Source organism: Pseudophryne corroboree, chromosome 6, assembly GCF_028390025.1.
Source record: "Pseudophryne corroboree isolate aPseCor3 chromosome 6, aPseCor3.hap2, whole genome shotgun sequence".
NCBI lineage: Eukaryota > Metazoa > Chordata > Amphibia > Anura > Myobatrachidae > Pseudophryne > Pseudophryne corroboree.
Window position 1 is genome coordinate 173582753 of NC_086449.1, and position 19809 is coordinate 173602561.

At 46.6% G+C, this 19809-nt stretch overlaps 1 protein-coding gene across 4 annotated transcripts in view; it reads left to right on the forward strand.

Moving 5' to 3' along the window:
* Nucleotides 1–19809, forward strand: part of LOC134936845 (disintegrin and metalloproteinase domain-containing protein 9-like) — a 211728-nt gene that overhangs the window by 188335 nt on the left and 3584 nt on the right. For 3 of the 4 annotated variants that reach the window (XM_063932126.1, XM_063932127.1, XM_063932128.1), the window contains one exon: nucleotides 1878–2031. In XM_063932126.1, coding sequence (XP_063788196.1) covers nucleotides 1878–2031 — 154 coding nt within the window. Of the gene's footprint in view, nucleotides 1–1877; nucleotides 2032–19809 lie in introns of those variants that run through there. The other variant, XM_063932129.1, reaches the window with a different exon arrangement.

Sequence of the window (19809 nt, forward strand, 5' to 3'; positions counted from 1 at the left end):
TAGTCTGGATCCCATCTACATCTCCGAGGCTGGGGAGCAGTCACTCAAGGGGAAAGTTTCCAAGGAAGATGGTCAAGTCAGGAAACTTGTCTTCACATAAATGTTCTGGAGTTGAGGGCCATTTACAACGGCCTTCTACAAGCGGTGCATCTTCTTCAAGATCAGCCTGTACAGATTCAGTCGAACAACAGCAGTCGCGAACATAAACCGTCAGGGCGCAACGAAAAGCAGAGCGGCAATGGCAGAGGTGACAAAGATCCTCCTCTGGGCAGAAAGACATGCAACAGCTCTGTCGGCAATTTTCATTCCGGGAGTGGACAACTGGGAAGCAGACTCCCTCAGCAGACACGATCTCCATCCAGGGGAATGGGGCCTCCACCAAGAAGTCTTCGCAGAGGTGACAGGTCTTTGGGGAGTTCCTCAAGTAGACATGATGGCATCTCGTCTCAACAAGAAGCTTCAGAGATACTGGGGGTAATTCCAAGTTGATCGCAGCAGGATTTTTTTTAGCAGTTGGGCAAAACCATGTGCACTGCAGGGGAGGCAGATATAACGTGCAGAGAGAGTTAGATTTGAGTGTGGTGTGTTCAATCTGCAATCTAATTTGCAGTGTAAAAATAAAGCAGCCAGTATTTACCCTGCACAGAAATAAAATAACCCAACTGTGCCGAGCAGCTACTTGGTCAGGGACAAACACGTTTGTTAAGTTTTGCAAGTTTGACACCTTGGCCGATGAGGACCTAAAGTTTGGTCAATCGGTGCTGCAGGGTCATCCGCACTCTCCCGCCCGTACTGGAGCTTTGGTATAACCCCATGGTACTGAAGTGGACCCCAGCATCCTCTAGGACGTATGAGAAAACTGGATTTTAATACCTACCGGTAAATCCTTTTCTCCCAGTGCGTACTTCACCTGCAGTTGTTATTTCGTTGTAGATACACAAGTGTTGTGTTAAAATTATTTTCAGCATGTTGCTGCAATAGTTCATGCCCGTTTGCATGTGTTATGTTGAATGCCATGTGTGCGGCATGTTTGAAGTGTGAGCTGGTATGAATCTCACTGTTAACTTAAAAGTAAATCCTTTCCTCGAAATGTCCGTCTCCCTGGGCACAGTTCCTATACTGAGGTCTGGAGGAGGGGCATAGAGGGAGGAGCCAGTTCACACTCTGGAAAAGTCTTAAGGTGCCCATTGCTCCTGCAGAACCATCTATACCCCTGGGTACTAAAGTGGACCCCAGCATCCTCTACGGACTAGGAGAAAAGGATTTACCGGTAGGTATTAAAATCCAGTTTTTCCTCTCTGCTATAAAACACACAATAATAATTCTCATTTTCTAGAAACTCTACCTACGGCTCCAACTCTACTCCTGTTTATTTCAAAACTACTGGTAATATTAGGACATTGAATATACTATATATCCATTATTCAATTTCTTAAAGGCACAGTCACACAGTCAGGTCCTTGAGCTCTGACAGTCATTGTTGACTGCTTACGCCCCACCTTCCCACAGGAGAGGATGGGGTACTGTGACAGTGAGGCCCACCGGGAACAGGAATTCCTCCACCTGGACTTCCCGGCAGGCCAGCCCGACCCTGTATGGCATTCAAAGGTAATAATGGATATCTGTCCCATCCGTGTTGCGGCAGTGAGAGCATTGTGGGGCTCTCACTGTGCATGACAGAGACTGGACAGACCACCATTGATCATTACCTTTGAATACCATAGTTGTCCTATTAGAACACAAAAATGTCCTGTTTATGAGACTGTTCGGATCTATTAATTTGCTGTAAGGAATTAAAGAATAAAGAGTGCTACTCTAATACAAGCATAGTACAGTATATACATAATATGTCCTAACATTCCTTTTGTCTTATGCAGGAAACAGTGGTGAAAACTGCTCATATAATGAGAAAACACATTTAAAGAACTGGCTACTAGTAGGATTTCTGTTGATATTACCTCTCGTTCTCATAATAATATGTCTGATTCTAAAGAAGTTTATACTGAAATTATTCAGACGTGACCTATATGAGTAAGTTAAATTTCCTTTCCTGGTCTTAAATGTACTGTAAACAATATAGAAACCTGACCAAACTTTTTGCCAAACACCTGTGGGTCTGAACAGGGGCTACTGTCAGCTACTTGTGAGAAGAGTTCAGGTAGTAACATATGCAAATGTTTGACCATCAACTTTGCTGAGACAAAAGTTGAACTGTGTTCTAAACATAAATAATAAAAAACAGGGTAATTTAACAATTGTAATTAAATTCAGCGCTCCTAAAAAAAATACAGCTTTGTAGCCTAATATAACAATAGTGACAATCACAAGTACTATAAACAAACATAGGCCATGAAACAAAATATTAGTGAATAGGTGATGTGCTCAAAGAAAGGTGTACAGTTAATGCCCATAGTAGTACCCCAGTTCATTTAATGCTTCTAGTTCACATTATGCCATATTGTAATGCCTTAATAGTCCTCATTGTAGTGCCCCCAGTACCCATTATGCCACACTGTAGTGCTCCAGTTCACATTGTGCTACACATGTCCCCGTTTCATATTATGCCACATTGTAATGCCCCTAGTTCACATGATGCCACTTTTAGTGTTGCCACAGTGGGACTGACTCAGAGATGTATGTATACTACAGTAGATGGGTTATGTAGATCGCTGATGTTTAGAGATCTGTGCGCACTACACATGTGCAGGTCTCCTTCTGTGAGATCGCTCACAATTCGCCCAAGCCGTAGCATGATTGACATGATGTGGCCATTTAGGGTGGGTGCTGTGCTGGCCACATTTCTAGAAAGGGGTAGTGGGGTCAGACCCATTTTCTTGGATACCTCTGCCTCTTCTGGCACCTTGCAGTGTGCATGCATGACCAAAGTTGCACATACAAAGTAATACTGCTGCCATTTAGTCCCAAGTATTCCTCTGACCCAACCCACTCCAGTTCTCATACGTCCTAGAGGATGCTGGGGTCCACTTCAGTACCATGGGGTATAGATGGTTCCGCAGGAGCCATGGGCACGTTAAGACTTTTCAAGGGTGTGAAATGGCTCCTCCCTCTATGCCCCTCCTCCAGACCTCAGTTTAGAAAATGTGCCCAGGCAGACTGGATGCACTCCAGGGGAGCTCTACTGAGTTTCTCTGAAAAGACTTATGTTAGGTTTTTTATTTTCAGGGAGAACTGCTGGCAACAGTCTCCCTGCTTCATGGGACTTAGGGGGCAGAAGTAGGAACCAACTTCCTGAATAGTTTCATGGCTCTGCTTCTGGCTGACAGGACACCATTAGCTCCTGAAGGGAACTGAACGCTAGCTGCCGCTATATGCTCACTCCCACAGCCCGCCGTCACCCCCCTTACAGAGCCAGAAGTCAGAAGACAGGTGAGTGTAAGAAAAAATCTTCAGACATCGTGACGGCTAAAAGGTACCGTGCAGCGGGTGGGAACGCTGCGCACCATGCTACCCACACAAACACAGGCACTGCAGGGTGCAGGGCGCGGGGGTGTGTGTGTGTCTGGGTTTCGGGGGGGGGGGGGGGGCCCTGGGCAGCATGAAACCTAGAAACTGGCAAAAATAGAGGGCACAAGATGCCGAGGCACAGCCCTACCCCCACCAGTATAAATATTGGTATAAAAAACTCTGAGGAGAAACGCGCCACACTGCTCAGCGCCATTTTCTCTCCCTCCAGGCTGCAGAGAAGAACGCTGGTCCTCCTCCACTGCTGAACCAAGTAACAGGGTGCAAAACAGGGTGGGCACAGTGAATTTGGTGCTATATATTATTGTGAATATCACTATAAAAGCGCTACAGGTCTGTGGGCATTTTGTGTTTCACAGACAAGTTATTACTGGCGCTGGGTTGTGAACTGGCAAATCCTATCTGTGTCCTTCTGACAGATTTTACTGTGGGTCTGTCCCCTATAAGTCCCGGAGTGTCTGTGGTGTGGTTGTGCTTGTGTGTGACATGTCTGGGGCAGGGAGCTCTTCCCCTGAGGGAGCCATTTAAGGGACGCAGAGTTGTAATGTGGTGGCGCTGCCGGCACACCACGAGCCTGATTGGGTGAAAGAATTACGCGATAGTGTGAATCATATCAGTAAGAGATTAGATAAGTCTGAGTCTCATGCAGAGAGCTGGAGAAAATCAGTAGAAGATGTGATTTTTCATAGTTCTGCCTCTTCATCCACAGGCGACCTCTCTGGGTCACATAAGAGACCATTTGCACAAATAGTACATACTGATACCGACATGGACTCTGATCCATGTGTCGACGATAGTGATTCCAGGGGGATAGATCCTAAATTGGCAAAAAGCATTCAATACATGATTGTTGCTATAAAGGAAGTTTTGGAAGTTACGGAAAGCCCTCTTGTACCTCAGGAGAAGGCTTATGTTTATAAAGAAAAGAAAATGAATGTAACTTTCCCTCCTTCTCATGAGCCAAATACTCTATTTGAGGGAGTTTGGGTAAACCCTGAAAAAAAAATTCAGATTCCCAAAAGGATTCAAGTTGCTTATCCTTTCCCGGCAGAGGACAAGAAAAGATGGGAGTCCCCCCCTGTATTAGACAGTGCCCTGTCAAGGTTAACTAAAAAGGTGATTCTCCCTGCACCTGGGACGGCTTCACTGAAGGAGCCGGCAGACCACAAGTTGGAGACTACGTTAAAATCTATTTATGTGGCCAATGGTACATTGCTCAGGCCCACCATTGCTTGTGTGTGGGTGAGTAGGGCTATTGAAAAATGGTCAGATAACTTGTCATCGGAAATTGACACGATAGATAGAGACAAGATACTCCTAACGTTAGGTCATATAAAAGACGTTGCTGCATACATGCTAGAAGCCATGAAAGATATTGGACTCTTGGGTTCAAAAGCCGCTACCATGGCAGTATCAGCTCGGAGGGCGTTGTGGCTTCGCCAGTGGAATGCTGATGCAGATTCCAAAAGAAATATGGAGGCTCTCCCGTATAAAGGGGAGGCCTTGTTTGGAGATGGGCTGGATGCGTTAGTCTCTGCGGCTACCACAGGTAAGTCGACATTCTTGCCTTATGCTCCTGAACCGGCGAAAAAGACACATCACTCTCACATGCAGTCCTTTCGGCCCAACAAATACAAAAAGGCCAAAGGTTCCCCCTTCTTTGCAGGTAAAAGAAGGGGAAGAGGAAAGAAATCCGCAGCATCCCTAGGATCGCAGGAGCAGAAATCAACCCCTGCTTCTGCCAAATCTGCAGCATGACGCTGGGGCTCCCTTGCGGGAGTCCGCTCGGGTGGGAGCACATCTGAAACTTTTCAGTCAGATCTGGCTTAAATCTGGCCTGAACCCATGGGTCTTACAAATAGTGTCCCATGGATACAAACTGGAGTTTCAAGACGTCTCCCCATGCCGATTTTTCAAATCGACCTTGCCAGCTTCTCTTCCAGACAGAGAAGTCGTAACAGCTGCAATTCAAAAATTATGTCAGGATCAAGTAATTGTCCTGGTGCCCTTGTCACAGCAAGGAGAAGGTTTTTATTCAAGCCTTTTCGTAGTTCCGAAGCCGGACGGCTCAGTCAGACCAATTTTAAACCTGAAAAATCTCAATCTCTACCTCAAAAGGTTCAAGTTCAAGATGGAATCTCTGAGGGCAGTGATTTCTATTCTGGAGGAAGGGGACTTTATGGTGTCAGTAGACATAAAAGGATGCTTACTTGCATGTTCCCATTTATCCTCCTCACCAAGCTTATCTGAGATTCGCAATACAGGATTGCCATTACCAGTTCCAGACGTTGCCGTTCGGGCTCTCCACGGCACCGAGGCTATTCACCAAGGTGATAGCGGAGATGATGGTCCTCCTCCGACAACAAGGAGTCAATATAATTCCTTACCTGGACGATCTCCTGATAAAAGCGAGATCCAGGGAACGGTTGGTGCAGAACATTGCACTCTCCCTGTCAGTACTCCAACAACACGGTTGGATCATGAATTTTCCGAAGTCACAATTGGATCCGACGACAAGATTGTCCTTTCTGGGGATGATACTGGACACAGAATTCAGAGAGTATTTCTTCCAGTAGAAAAGGCTCTGGAAATCCAGAGAATGGTCAAACAGATTTTGAAACCAACAAGAGTGTCAATACATCAATGCATTTGGTTGTTGGGGAAGATCGTGGCGGCCTACGAGGCCATACAGTTTGGCCGATTCCATGCCAGAGTATTCCAGAGGGACCTGTTGGACAAGTGGTCCGGATCCCACCTACACATGCACCGGAAGATAATCCTGTCATCCAAAGCCAGGATTTCGCTCCTGTGGTGGCTACACAGTTCTCACCTACTAGAGGGACACAGGTTCGGGATTCAGGACTGGGTCCTAGTAACCACGGATGCAAGTCTCCGAGGCTGGGGAGCAGTCACAAAGGGGGAAAGCTTCCAAGGAAAATGGTCAAGTCAGGAAACCTGCCTTCACATAAACGTTCTGGAATTGAGAGCCATTTACAACGGCCTTCTACAAGCGGTACATCTTCTTCAAGATCAACCCATGCAAATCCAGTCGGACAATGTAACAGCAGTTGCGTACATAAACAGTCAGCGTGGAACGAAAAGCAGAGCGGCAATGGCAGAGGTGACAAAGATCATCCTCTGGGCAGAAAGGCATGCAAGAGCTCTGTCAGCAATTTTCATTCCGGGAGTGGACAACTGGGAAGCAGACTTCCTCAGCAGACACGATCTCCATCCAGGAGAATGGGGACTCCACCAAGAAGTCTTCACAGAGGTGACAAGTCTTTGGGGAGTTCCTCAAGTAGACATGATGGCATCTCATCTCAACAAGAAGCTTCAGAGATATTGTTCCAGGTCGAGAGACCCTCAAGCAATAGCAATGGATGCACTGGTAACCCAGTGGGTGTTTCGGTCGGTATATATCTTCCCTCCACTTCCACTGATACCAAAAGTTCTCAAAATCATAAGAAGAACAAGGGTTCGAGCAATCCTCATTGCCCCAGACTGGCCAAGGAGGGCTTGGTATCCAGAACTTCAGGGGTTGGTTATAGAAGATCGTCGGCCTCTTCCTCCTCGCGAGGACCTGCTGCAGCAGGGACCATGTGTGTATCAAGACTTACCGCGGCTACGTTTGACCGCATGGCTGTTGAGCGACGGATCCTAGCCCGAAAGGGTATTCCCAAAGAAGTCATCCCCACTCGTATTCAGGCCAGGAAAGGAGTAACGTCTAAACATTACCACCATTTTTGGAGAAAATGTGTGTCTTGGTGTGAATCCAAGAAGGCTCCTACAGAGGAGTTTCAGTTGGGACGTTTCTCCATTTTCTGCAGGCTAGTGTGGATGCGGGCCTAAGATTGGGTTCAATCAAGGTCCAGATTTCGGCCTTATCAGTTTTCTTTCAAAAACAATTGGCCTCTCTTCCAGAAGTTCAGACATTCGTGAAAGGAGTGCTGCACATCCAGCCTCCATTTGTGCCTCCAGTGGCACCATGGGACCTTAATGTGGTGTTGCAGTTCCTTCAATCGGATTGGTTTGAACCTCTGAAGGAGATAGATTTGAAGTTTCTCACTTGGAAAGTGGTGATGCTTTTGGCATTGGCATCCGCAAGGCGGGTGTCTGAGTTGGGGGCCTTGTCTCACAAGAGTCCTTACCTGATCTTCCATGAAGATAGGGCAGAGTTGAGAACTCGCCAACAATTTCTTCCAAAGGTGGTTTCGTCTTTCCATATGAACCAACCTATTGTGGTGCCAGTGGCTACTGACACTTTCACTGAGTCAGTCTCTTGATGTGGTTAGAGCTTTGAAAATTTATGTCGCAAGAACAGCTCGGATAAGGAAAACAGAGGCTCTGTTTGTCCTGTATACTCCCAATAAGATTGGGTATCCTGTTTCTAAGCAGACTATTGCGCGCTGGATCAGAGGGACGATTCAGTGCGCTCATTCCACGGCAGGATTGCCGATACCGAAGTCGGTAAATGCCCATTCTACAAGAAAGGTGGGCTCATCCTGGGCGGCTGCCCGGAGGGTCTCGGCTTTACAACTTTGCCAAGCAGCTACTTGGTCAGGGTCAAACACGTTTGCTAAATTTTACAAGTTTGACACCTTGGCCGATGAGGACCTAAAGTTTGGTCAATCGGTGCTGCAGGGTCATCCGCACTCTCCCGCCCATACTGGAGCTTTGTTATAACCCCATGGTACTGAAGTGGACCCCAGCATCCTCTAGGACGTATGAGAAAATAGGATTTTAATACCTACCGGTAAATCCTTTTCTCCTAGTCCGTAGAGGATGCTGGGCACCCGACCCAGTGCGTACTTTACCTGCAGCTGTTATTTTGTAGTTCCACTAATGTTGTGTTACGATTATTTCAGTATGTTGCTGCAATTGTTCATGCCTGTTGGCGTGTGTTATGTTGAATGCCATGTTGTGCGGCATGGTTGAGGTGTGAGCTGGTATGAATCTCACCGTTAACTTAAAGTAAATCCTTTCCTCGAAATGTCCGTCTCCCGGGCACAGTTCCTATACTGAGGTCTGGAGGAGGGGCATAGAGGGAGGAGCCAGTTCACACCCTTGAAAAGTCTTAAAGTGCCCATGGCTCCTGCGGAACCGTCTATACCCCATGGTACTGAAGTGGACCCCAGCATTCTCTACGGACTAGGAGAAAAGGATTTACCGGTAGGTATTAAAATCCTATTATTTCACAGCACACAATTATACAATGGGGCCCAAATGTATTAAGCCATAAAAAGTGATAAAGTGGAGATGGATAAAGAGTGATAAAGTACCAGCTAAGGAGGCTAATCCCGGGATCCTGGGATTTAGGGCCAAAAACGGGCTGGATTCAATCCCGGGATAGCAAACTCCAATTCCGGGGATTTCGGGATCAGGCGGGCCTTTAATTTTGTAATTCTGTGCAGCGTTGAGCTTCCTCAGGAGGCTCAGACGCTGCCCGGCATCCTCTGCACAGCGTGACGTGAAGTCACAGGTCATTCTGTGCAGCCAGCCATCACCCACAGGAAGTGTCCCATCCTCCCTTCCACCGGTGTTGGATGGTAAATTATGGGAACGGAGCAGGTCGGGGGGCAGCCACACAGGAAATAACCCAATCCTGGGAATCCTGGAATTGACCAATTTTCTATCATGATACCCGGGATCGAAAAAATGGCCCTGGATTGGCCACCGTAGTACCAGCCAACCGGCTCCTGTCCTTTTTCAAACACAGCCTGTGACATGGCAGTTAGGAAGCTGATTGGCTGGTCATTTATTACTCTTTATTCATCTCCACTATATCACTTTTTAAGGCTTAATATATTTGGGCCTAAGTACAGTGGGGCAGATGTATTAAGCCTGGAGAAGTGATAAAGCAGTGATAAGTGGAAAGTGATAACACACCAGCCAATTATTACGGATTTGAAAAATTACAGTTAGGAACTGATTGGCTGGTACATTATCACCTTCCACTTATCACTGCTTTATCACTTCTCCAGGCTTAATACATCTGCCCTAGTATTTTATGCTAGATCTCCCACTACTTGGGAGATCTTAAACTAAATAAAAAAATAGAAGCAGATAATATGGAATTAGATTGTTAGCCATAAGGGACTGTTGTGAGATAAAATAGTTTTTACTGTTCTCCTTTATCCTATAAACCCAAGACAAACCTCCTGGGGTTTCCAGTGGTCTGAAAACGCCCAACGAGTGGATCAATTCTTGACCACAATAAAAGTAGTATATAATTTTACGACAGATGTGACCTCGTACTTCTTACCTCAATATACCATGCAATGAGAGATGCCTGGCATGAGTGAGCTGACAGGTCCCGTGCAACTCCGTGTCGGGCATCTTTTTTAAAATGAGATGCAGCATGCCTTTATTCTGTGTGTGCCTGGCTGTATCTGCATACAAAATGGTTAGCTACAGTGTTTTCCTAGGAAGACACTGTAGTGTAGCATTTCATATGCAGATACAGCCATGGTCATACACAGAATCTAGGCATGCCACATATTCTAATCAGCAGAGTCTGATTGTGTGTCTTATTCACATAGTGTTGCAAATAAGACACATTTAATGGAAAAAGACACACAAAAGATGCTCGGAGCTACCAAGTCATGCCGTGGCATGGCATGACTAGAAAGGCTGTTTAATGTGCAAGGAGGCTAGATGTAGGTGGACTCATCTGTAGCTCTGCAACCACAAAATAAAGTACAAGGGACTGAACAGAGCTACTGTGCATACCCAGTGGCACCAATTCTTCCTACCAAGTCTGCTCTGTGTGTGGATCTTTGCGCCACGTCAACACACCCTACCATAGAGGCCAGAGAGCAGCTGTAAGCAAGAAGAGACTGGCAGCTTAACATTAGGTGGTAAAATGCCTACTTAAATAGCTCAGTTTGGTCTTTTACTGGTTATACTATGTATGTATATTTATCATGGGATGTTTAACCCTTTTCTAAGCACATTATTTATATGGTTGGTTATAAATATGTTTGATACAGAAAGTTAGTTTTTTTAGACCCTTTTTCTCCTTCACAGCTAATAGTATAGACCAGAGGCTCCCAAACTGTGTGCCGTGGATCCCTGGGGTGCCTCGGGACACTTACAGGGGTGCCCTGGGTTGGTGGTCCAGGACCAATTCAAATTATTCATGGTCAATATAATAAGCAAAACCAGTGCTGGTGGCTGCCAGTCATATAATACGTGGCCAAACAGAAGCAAATCTTGTCCCTCACCACACAACTGACCCTAAGGATGACATATAAACGCGATCTACTTTAGGTAATATTTCTTTCTAAATATCTCAATAAGAAATTTTTGGCCTAGGGGTGCCGTGAATAAAAATTCTGATATTCTAGGGTGCCGTGATTCAAAAAAGTTTGGAAACCACTGGTATAGACCCACTATGATGTTCAACACAGGTTGGCTGGCCCTACTGCCACAGCTAATGGCTTACTGTGATAGCTGTCTCTCTATATATTACAGTGCATCCGGAAAGTATTCACAGCGCTTCACTTTTTCCACATTTTGTTATGTTACAGCCTTATTCCAAAATGGAATAAATTTATTTTTCCCTCAAAATTCTACAAACAATACCCCATAACGACAACTTGAAAAAAGTTTTTGGGGAGATTTTTGCAAATTTATTAAAAATAAAAAAACTAAGAAATCACATGTACATAAGTATTCACAGCCTTTGCTCAATACTTTGTTGATGCACCTTTGGCAGCAATTACAGCCTCAAGTCTTTTTGAATATGATGCCACAAGCTTGGCACACCTATCTTTGGGCAGTTTCGCTCATTCCTCTTTGCAGCACCTCTCAAGCTCCATCAGGTTGGATGGGAAGCATCGGCGCACAGCTATTTTCAGATCTCTCCAGAGATGTTCAATCGGATTCAAGTCTGGGCTCTGGCTGGGCCACTCAAAACATTCACAGAGTTGTCCTGAAGCCACTCCTTTGATATCTTGGCTGTGTGCTTAGGGTCATGGTCCTGCTAAAAGATGAACCGTCGCCCCAGTCTGAGGTCAAGAGCGCTGTGGAGCAGGTTTTCATCCAGGAAGTCTCTGTACATTGCTGCATTCATCTTTCCCTCTATCCTGACTAGTCTCCCAGTTCCTGCCACTGAAAAACATCCCCACAGCATGATGCTGCCACCACCACGCTTCACTGTAGGGATGGTATTGGCCTGGTGACGAGCGGTGCCTGGTTTCCTCCAAACATGACGCCTGGCATTCACACTAAAGAGTTCAATCTTTGTCTCATTAGACCAGAGAATTTTGTTTCTCATGGTCTGAGAGTCCTTCAGGTGCATTTTGGCATACTCCAGATGGGCTGCCATGTGCTTTTTATTTAGGGGTGGCTTCTGTCTGGCCACTCTACCATACAGGCCTGATTGGTAGATTGCTGCAGACATGGTTGTCCTTCTGGAAGGTTCTTTGTCACCTCCCTGACTAGGGCCCTTCTCCCACGAGCGCTCAATTTAGATGGCTGGACCAGCTCTAGGAAGAGTCCTGGTGGTTCCAAACTTCTTCCATTTATGGATGATGGAGGCCACTGTGCTCATTGTGACCTTCAAAGCAGCAGATATTTTTGTGTACTCTTCCCCAGATTTGTGCTTCGAGACAATCCTGTCTCGAGGCACAAATCTGGGGAAGAGTACACAAAAATTCCTTTGACTTCATGCTTGGTTTGGGCTCAGACATGCACTGTCAAGTGTGGGACCTTATATAGACAGGTGTGTGCCATTTTCCAAACCATGTCCACTCAACTGAATTTGCCACAGGTGGACTCCAATTAATCTATAGGAACATCTCACGGATGATCAGTGGAAACAGGATGCACCTGAGCTCAATTTTGAGCTTCATGGCAAAGACTGTGAATACTTATGTACATGTGATTTCTTAGTTTTTTATTTTTAATAAATTTGCAAAAATCTCAAAAAAACTTTTTTCATGTTGTCATTATGGGGTATTGTGTGTAGAATTTTGAAGGAAAAATTAATTTATTCCATTTTGGAATAAGGCTGTAACATAACAAAATGTGAAAAAGTGAAGCGCTGTGAATACTTTCCGGATGCACTGTATATACACTGCATTTTGTATGAGACAGACTATAGCTCGATAAGTACTAATTATGCCCATTCATTGGCTGCCAACACACACTCTAAAATCAAGCATTTAAAAACAGCCTCCCCTCTAGAAATCCAGCATTTGCCCATCCAACTGCCTCTTCCCCTTTGTAAATGTGAATGTTCACTGTGACCGTTCTAGCCATATAACACCCATCCTCTACTCCCTTCACTGGCTGCTTGTAAGATGGCGAATCATCTTCAAGATTGGCTTACTGAATTTCAAAGCACTACATGACCAGGGCCCAAGGTACCTGAAGCAGCTACTGATCCCATACTGCCCCACTCGATTACTGCGATCTGTAGATGAAGGACTTTTAGCAGTACCTAGATTCTTCCATAATTCATCTGGGGGTCGAGCTTTTAGTCATGTGGCTCTGACTCTATAGAATTCACTTCCCCACACAGGTGGTCATTCCGAGTTTATCGCTCTCTAGCAGTTTTTAGCAGCCGTGCAAACGCTATGGCGCCGCCCACTGGGAGTGTATTTTAGCTTAGCAGAAGTGCAAACGAAAGGATCGCAGAGCAGCTACAAAATAATTTTGTTCAGTTTCAGAGTGGCTTCAAACCTACTCAGCACTTGCGATCACTTCAGACCATTCAGTTCCTGATTTGACGTCACAAACACGTCCTGCGTTCGCCCAGCCACGCCTGTGTTTTTCCGAACACTCCCTGAAAACGGTCAGTTGACACCCAGAAACGCCCTCTTCCTGGCAATCACTCTGCGGCTGCCAGTGCGACTGAAAAGCATCGCTAGACCCTGTGTAAAACGACATAGTTCGTTGTAATAGTGCGCCGCATACGTATGCGCAGAAGTGCCATTTTTTTGCCTCATCGCTGCACAGCAAACGAATGTAGCTAGCGGACAACTCGGAATGACCACCACAGTGCGAGAGGCCTTAACTATAGAATCCTTCAAAAGTAGACTCAAGACTTTCCTGTTTACTCAAGCATTTCTATAATGTCCCTTTAGTATCTTCATGCTTCTGTATTTTATAAAAAGCTGTTCTGTACTTTATTATTTTCTGTACTATATTATGCTATGTATCTGTTAAGCGCCTTGAGTCCTATTAGAGAAAGAGCGCTATATAAATAAAATTATTATTATTATCTCCATCCAAATCCACACATAAACAAGACTAGAACTAACGTGTCCTCTTCTAAAAAACATATTATACAAAAAAAGGAAAACTAGGATGTAGAGAAAGTCACTTTGCTCACTGTTCACCACTGATATTCCATCCTAAAAGGCGTCTTTAGGCCCACATGCTCTTGCAGCCCTTCTACGTCTCTTATAGAGGCATATTTAGCAATTATCAGGTTTTAGATACAATAATTGATATTATATACTGCCCAAATGTATTAAAAAACGTGCAGGTATAAGGGCTCTGAAAGGCACTAGTCTCTGTGATGTACAAATGCAAACACACTACTCCTTTTTCAGGACCCTGCAATACTATTGCACATATGTAATCTACTGACCATACATGTGTGGCGGACATAACCAGGGAGATCCCTAGGGTACCCTTTCCCAATAAATTCTGCCAAGTGTGGCTCATAGGCTACCACAGCTAATGCCATCTGAAGATGATGTTATACTTCACATTCCGACACTTAGTAAACCTGACAGCATAGCAGCCCCCACTGCCACCCATGAGGGCTGCTTCTACTGTCGGAAATGGAGGAACTGTGGCAGATATCGGAGATATTACCCTTGATGTTACATTCAGGTTATAATTAATATTTGTGGTTAAGATTTAATATTTTGGGGATATCCTGAAAATATTATTTGATAAACAGGCCCTATATACTGTGTTGTGCTGTATAAATGGACTATCACATACAGTGGAGGCTACAGCCATTGGGGTATATTCAATTAGGGTCGGATCCATTCCAACATGCATTTGTCGGAATGGATCCGACAAGGGCTATTCAATGCCCATCTCAATTCAACAGGTTTTGGCCCCGTTTCCGACCATCTCAGTTCGTCTTAAAAAAAAGTCAAACTGAGATGAGGGAACGGAGAGGGGGAGAGCCGCGGGCAGATGTGGGAAAGCTGCGGGCAGACGGGGGACAGCAGCGCTGCAGGAGGATGTGGCACAGCTGCCAGACCTCACAGCAGCGTCCACAAACAACTGTAGCGCTATATGGTCATAAATGAGAGAGGTAGGTCAAAACATTATCACATGATTTAATAGATCATAAAAAAAATGTATATACATACAAATGTTGAATTTAAAAATGAATAAAAAATGGAAAAAGGTAGATATCTCAAGTGAGCTGTGCCCCTCTCAATTCCAATATGAAAATGGATCTAGGCAGTTAATTTAACCTGTTCCAATTAACAGTCCCCTTCGTTCTGAGTATCCCATATAAAACACACCGTGTATGATATTTACCACCAGCTGTTCTCAAGGCGTTTAAGCGGTAGGCATCCTCAGAAGGCTTTCCCTTGGTTGGCTGTGTAGAAAAGTTCCACGGTAGGAAAAGTTCTCCTGAAACGGGATCCGGATTCATGCAGTGTAGGGGACTTGGTCCAGGTATAAGTCCTCCAAAGGTCCAATAGGTGAAGAGTGGGCACAAACAGCAGATCGCACGGCAGTGTCCACCCGGCTCCAGCAAGCGGGACCTCACTTGCTGGAGCTGGGTGGACGCTGCCGTGAGTTGCGGCTATGACACATCCTCCTGCAGCGCTGTGCTGTAGCGCTGCTGTCCCCCGTCTGCCCGCGGCTCTCCCCCCTCTCCTCCTCTCAGGTCCCTCATCTCAGTTCGACTTTTTTTTAAGTCGAACTGAGATGGTTGGAAACAGGGCCAAAACCTGTCGAATTTGACCCCGTTTCCTCAGAAGTACGTGAATCGGCAGCTATACCGCCAATTCACGTACTATTCCACAAGTCGAATTCCCAGACTTGTCGAATAAAAATGCTGGGGACTGAATAGGTCGGAACCCCTTTCCGACCTGAAAAAATAGAAAACTGCCGTCTTTTTGACAAAACGGCAGTTTCGATCTTAATTGAATGTACCCCATTATGTAGTATATATATTTCTCATACGTCCTAGAGGATGCTGGGGTCACTTCAAGAACCATGGGGTATAGACGGGATCCGCAGGAGACATGGGCACTTTAAGACTTTCAAAGGGGTGTGAACCGGCTCCTCCCTCTATGCCCCTCCTCCAGACTCAAGTTTAGAATCTGTGCCCAGGCAGACTGGATGCACACTGAGGAGCTCTACTGAGTTTCTCTGAAAAGACTTTATGTTAGGTTTTTTATGTTCAGGGAGAACTACTAGCAACAGACTCCCTGCTTCGTGGGACTTAGGGGAGAGAAGTCAGACCTACTTCTGTGAGTTTAAAGGCTCTGCTTCTTTGGCTACACGACACCATTAGCTCCTGAGGGTCTGATCGCTTGGTACGCCTAGATGCTTGTTCCCAGAGCCCGCCGTCACCCCCCTTGCAGAGCCAGAAGTCAGAAGAAGGGGTGAGTAGAAGATCAGAAGACTTCAGTGACGGCTTTGAGGTACAGCACAGCGGCCGCGCTGCGTGCCATGCTCCCACGCTCAGAGGCACTACAGGGTGCAGGGCACGGGGGTGGGGAGGGCACCCTGGGCAGCATTTCTAACCTCTATAACTCACTGGCAAGAGCGGACATAGTGCCAGGGCATTGTCTGGACCCCCGCCAGTATAAAGTTTAAAAAAGAGCGGGTCTGAAGCGCGCCATTACAGGGGCGGGGCTTAGCCCTCACAGCACACAGCCCGGCACCATTTTCTCTCCACAAGGCTGCAGAGACGCTGGTCCTTCCTCACACTACTGTACAAGTAACAGGGTGCAAAATGGGGGGGCACAGTGATTTCGGTGCATTTTATATATAATTTATAAAAGCGCTGCAGGTCTGGGACATTTTCTGTAGTGTTTTCAGACCGGTTTTGGGCGCTGGGGTGTGAGCTGGCAATATCTCCCTCTGTGTCTCTCTGACAGGCTTTACTGTGGGTCTGTCCCCTATAGGCCCAGTGTATCTGCGTGTGGTGGGTGCACGTGTGTCGGCATGTCTGAGGCGGAGTGCTCTTCCCAGGAGGAGACTATGTTAGGGACACAAATGGCTGTGGGAGTGACCCTGCCGGCACCGCCGACGCCTGATTGGGTGAATGTTTTGAGTGCTTTGAATGCAAATGTGGCTCTGATAAATAAAAGATTCGATAAATCTGAGTCTCAGAGCCAGGCTTGGAAGAAATCCGTAGAGGATGTGTTGTCTCAAGTCCAGACCCCCTCGGGGTCACAAAAACGTTCATTTGCCCAGCTGGCAGACACAGATACCGACACGGACACTGATTCAAGTGTCGACTATAGTGATGCCAGTTTAGATCCAAAACTGGCAAAGAGCATTCAGTACATGATTGTGGCTATAAAAGATGTATTACATATCACTGAGGACCCTACTGTTCCTGATACTAGGGTCTGTATGTATAAAGGGAAGAAACCTGAGGTAACATTTCCTCCCTCTCATGAACTGAACACCAGGGCCGTAACTAGGGGGGGCTAAGGGGGCATGTGACCCGGGCGCCGGTGTTGAGGGGGCGCGCAATGCGCATCCACCCTGATTGTCACCGACCTACCGCTGCAGCAGTGATGCCGTAGACATTGATCACGGGTGCAGTCAGCGCGTCCGAGTCTGCCCTTCAGATGTTCCGCCTCCCCTCCCCTCATCTGACTGCAGCGGGATTTCCGGGTATAGGAGGCAGCTGTGGAGGGACAGCGGGAAGCACAGTGAAGAAAATGAATGAGAAGGAAGATTTCCCTCCTGCTGCCCATCACGGACTTTCCTCTCACATGCTGCTGTATGATGCCCTCCTGATGTCGAGTCTTCTGTCAGGATCTTCCTGCGGCTCTATCTCCCGCTGTGTGCACGGCCTGCTCTGCTGTCTGATCAGGGTTCCATGAGGCACAGCCCGCAGTCCTCTCTGCCTCCTCCTGCTGTACTGTGCTTTGGTGGTGAGTCTCCAGCCCCAGTGGCTGCCCCCAGTTTTCGCTGTTAGTGTATGTGTTACTGGACTGCCTTATAGTGTGAGAACTAAGGCACCATTTTGAGGCAGTCACTTGTGTTATCTGCTGGCTGCTCTGAAACCCCTGTGCCTCCCCATTTGATACACTACATTTTTGGGCCCAAGTTTCTGAACTCCACTGGGTCCTAATTGCTTTCCTCATAGCTGCAGTTGTGTGTGTGTGTGTGTGTGTGTGTGTGTGTGTGTGTGTGTGTGTGAAGTGTAGCATATAGGGTATTTAGTGTAGTGCAGCGTATAGGGGCATGTTTTGTGGTGTAGTACAGTGTGTAGTGATGCAGTGCAGCGTATTGGGCATGTAGTGTAATGATGTAATGTAACATATGGGGACACACAGGGGGCACATAATAGAACACGCTGCTGGGAGGCAATTTTACAGAAGCGGGAGGGGGGCGCCAAATTCATGCCTTGCCCCGGGTTACGAAAATCATAGTTTCGGCCCTGTGAACACGCTCTGTGAAAAGGTTTGGGAAAGTCCTGACAAGAAGTTTCAGATTCCCAAAAGGATTGTAGTGGCATATCAGTTTCCCTCTGGGGATAGGGAAAAATGGGAGTCACCCCCCATTGTGGACAAAGCTCTGTCATGGCTGTCCAAAAAGGGGGCTCTCCCGTCCCCTGACACGGCAGCCCTAAAGGACCCTGCAGATCGTAGACAGGAAAGTACATTAAAATCCATTTATGTCACCACGGGTACGCTACTCAGACCAGCCATTGCATCTGCGTGGGTGAGTAGTGCTATCGAAAAATGGGCAGATAACTTGTCATCTGAAATGGATACCCTGGATAGGGATAACATTCTTTTGATACTAGGTCATATCAGGGACGCAGCAGTCTACCTAAAGGAAGCTGCGAGAGATATTGGCCTCTTGGGATCATGGGCCAATGCCATGGCAGTCTCAGCTAGGAGAGCATTGTGGATTCATCAATGGAATGCTGATGCTGACTCTAAGAAAGCTATGGAGTCTCTACCGTATAAAGGTGGTGTGTTGTTGGGTGACGGCCTCGCTGATTTGGCATCTATGGCTACCGCGGGGGTAAGTCATCATTTTTACCTTATGTGCCTGCACCACAAAAGAAAGCACACCACTATCAGATGCAGTCCTTTCGGCCCAATAAATACAGAAAGGGCCGAGGGTCTTCCTTCCTTGCTACTAGAGGAAAGGGAAAAGGTAAACGATCACCGGACGTGGCTGGTTCCCAGGAGCAGAAGTCCTCCCCGGCTTCTGCCAAGTCCACCGCATGACGCTGGGGCTCCTCTGCGGGAGTCCGCACCGGTGGGGGCACGTCTCAGGCTATTGAGTCAGTTCTGGGCTCGTTTGGCCCTGGACCCATGGGTTTTAGAAATAGTGTCCCAAGGGGACAAACTGGAGTTTCAAGACGTCCCCCCTCACCGATTTTTAAAATCAGCCTTACCAGCTTCACTTCCAGACAGGGAGGTGGTATGCGCCGCAATACAAAAATTGTGTCACAATCAAGTTATTGTCAGGGTTTCCCGATCACAACAGGGAGAAGGCTTTTATTCGAGCCTGTTCGTGGTCCCGAAGCCGGATGGCTCAGTCAGACCAATCCTGAACCTCAAATCCCTCAATTTCTATCTAAAAAAATTAAAATTCAAGATGGAATCTCTCCGGGCAGTGATCTCCAGTCTGGAGGAGGGGGATTTTATGGTGTCGGTAGACATAAAGGATGCCTACTTGCATGTTCCAATTTATCCCCCGCATCAAGCTTACCTGAGGTTTGCAGTTCGGGATTGTCATTACCAATTTCAGACGTTGCCGTTTGGTCTGTCCACGGCTCCGAGGGTTCACCAAAGTAATGGCCGAAATGTTGGTACTTCTACGCAAGCAAGGAGTCACGATTATCCCATACTTGGACGATCTCCTGATAAAGGCGAGATCCAGGGACCAATTGATGCAGAACATTACACTCTCCCTGACAATTCTTCAGCAGCATGGTTGGCTCCTAAACTTGCCAAAATCACAGTTGGTTCAGACGAGACGGCTGTCGTTTTTGGGAATGATTCTGGACACAGAATTACAGAGAGTCTTTCTTCCAGTGGAAAAGGCTCTGGAAATTCAGAACCTGGTCAAACAACTGCGAAACCAACAAGAGTATCGATCCATCAATGCAGTCGGTTGCTGGGGAAGATGGTG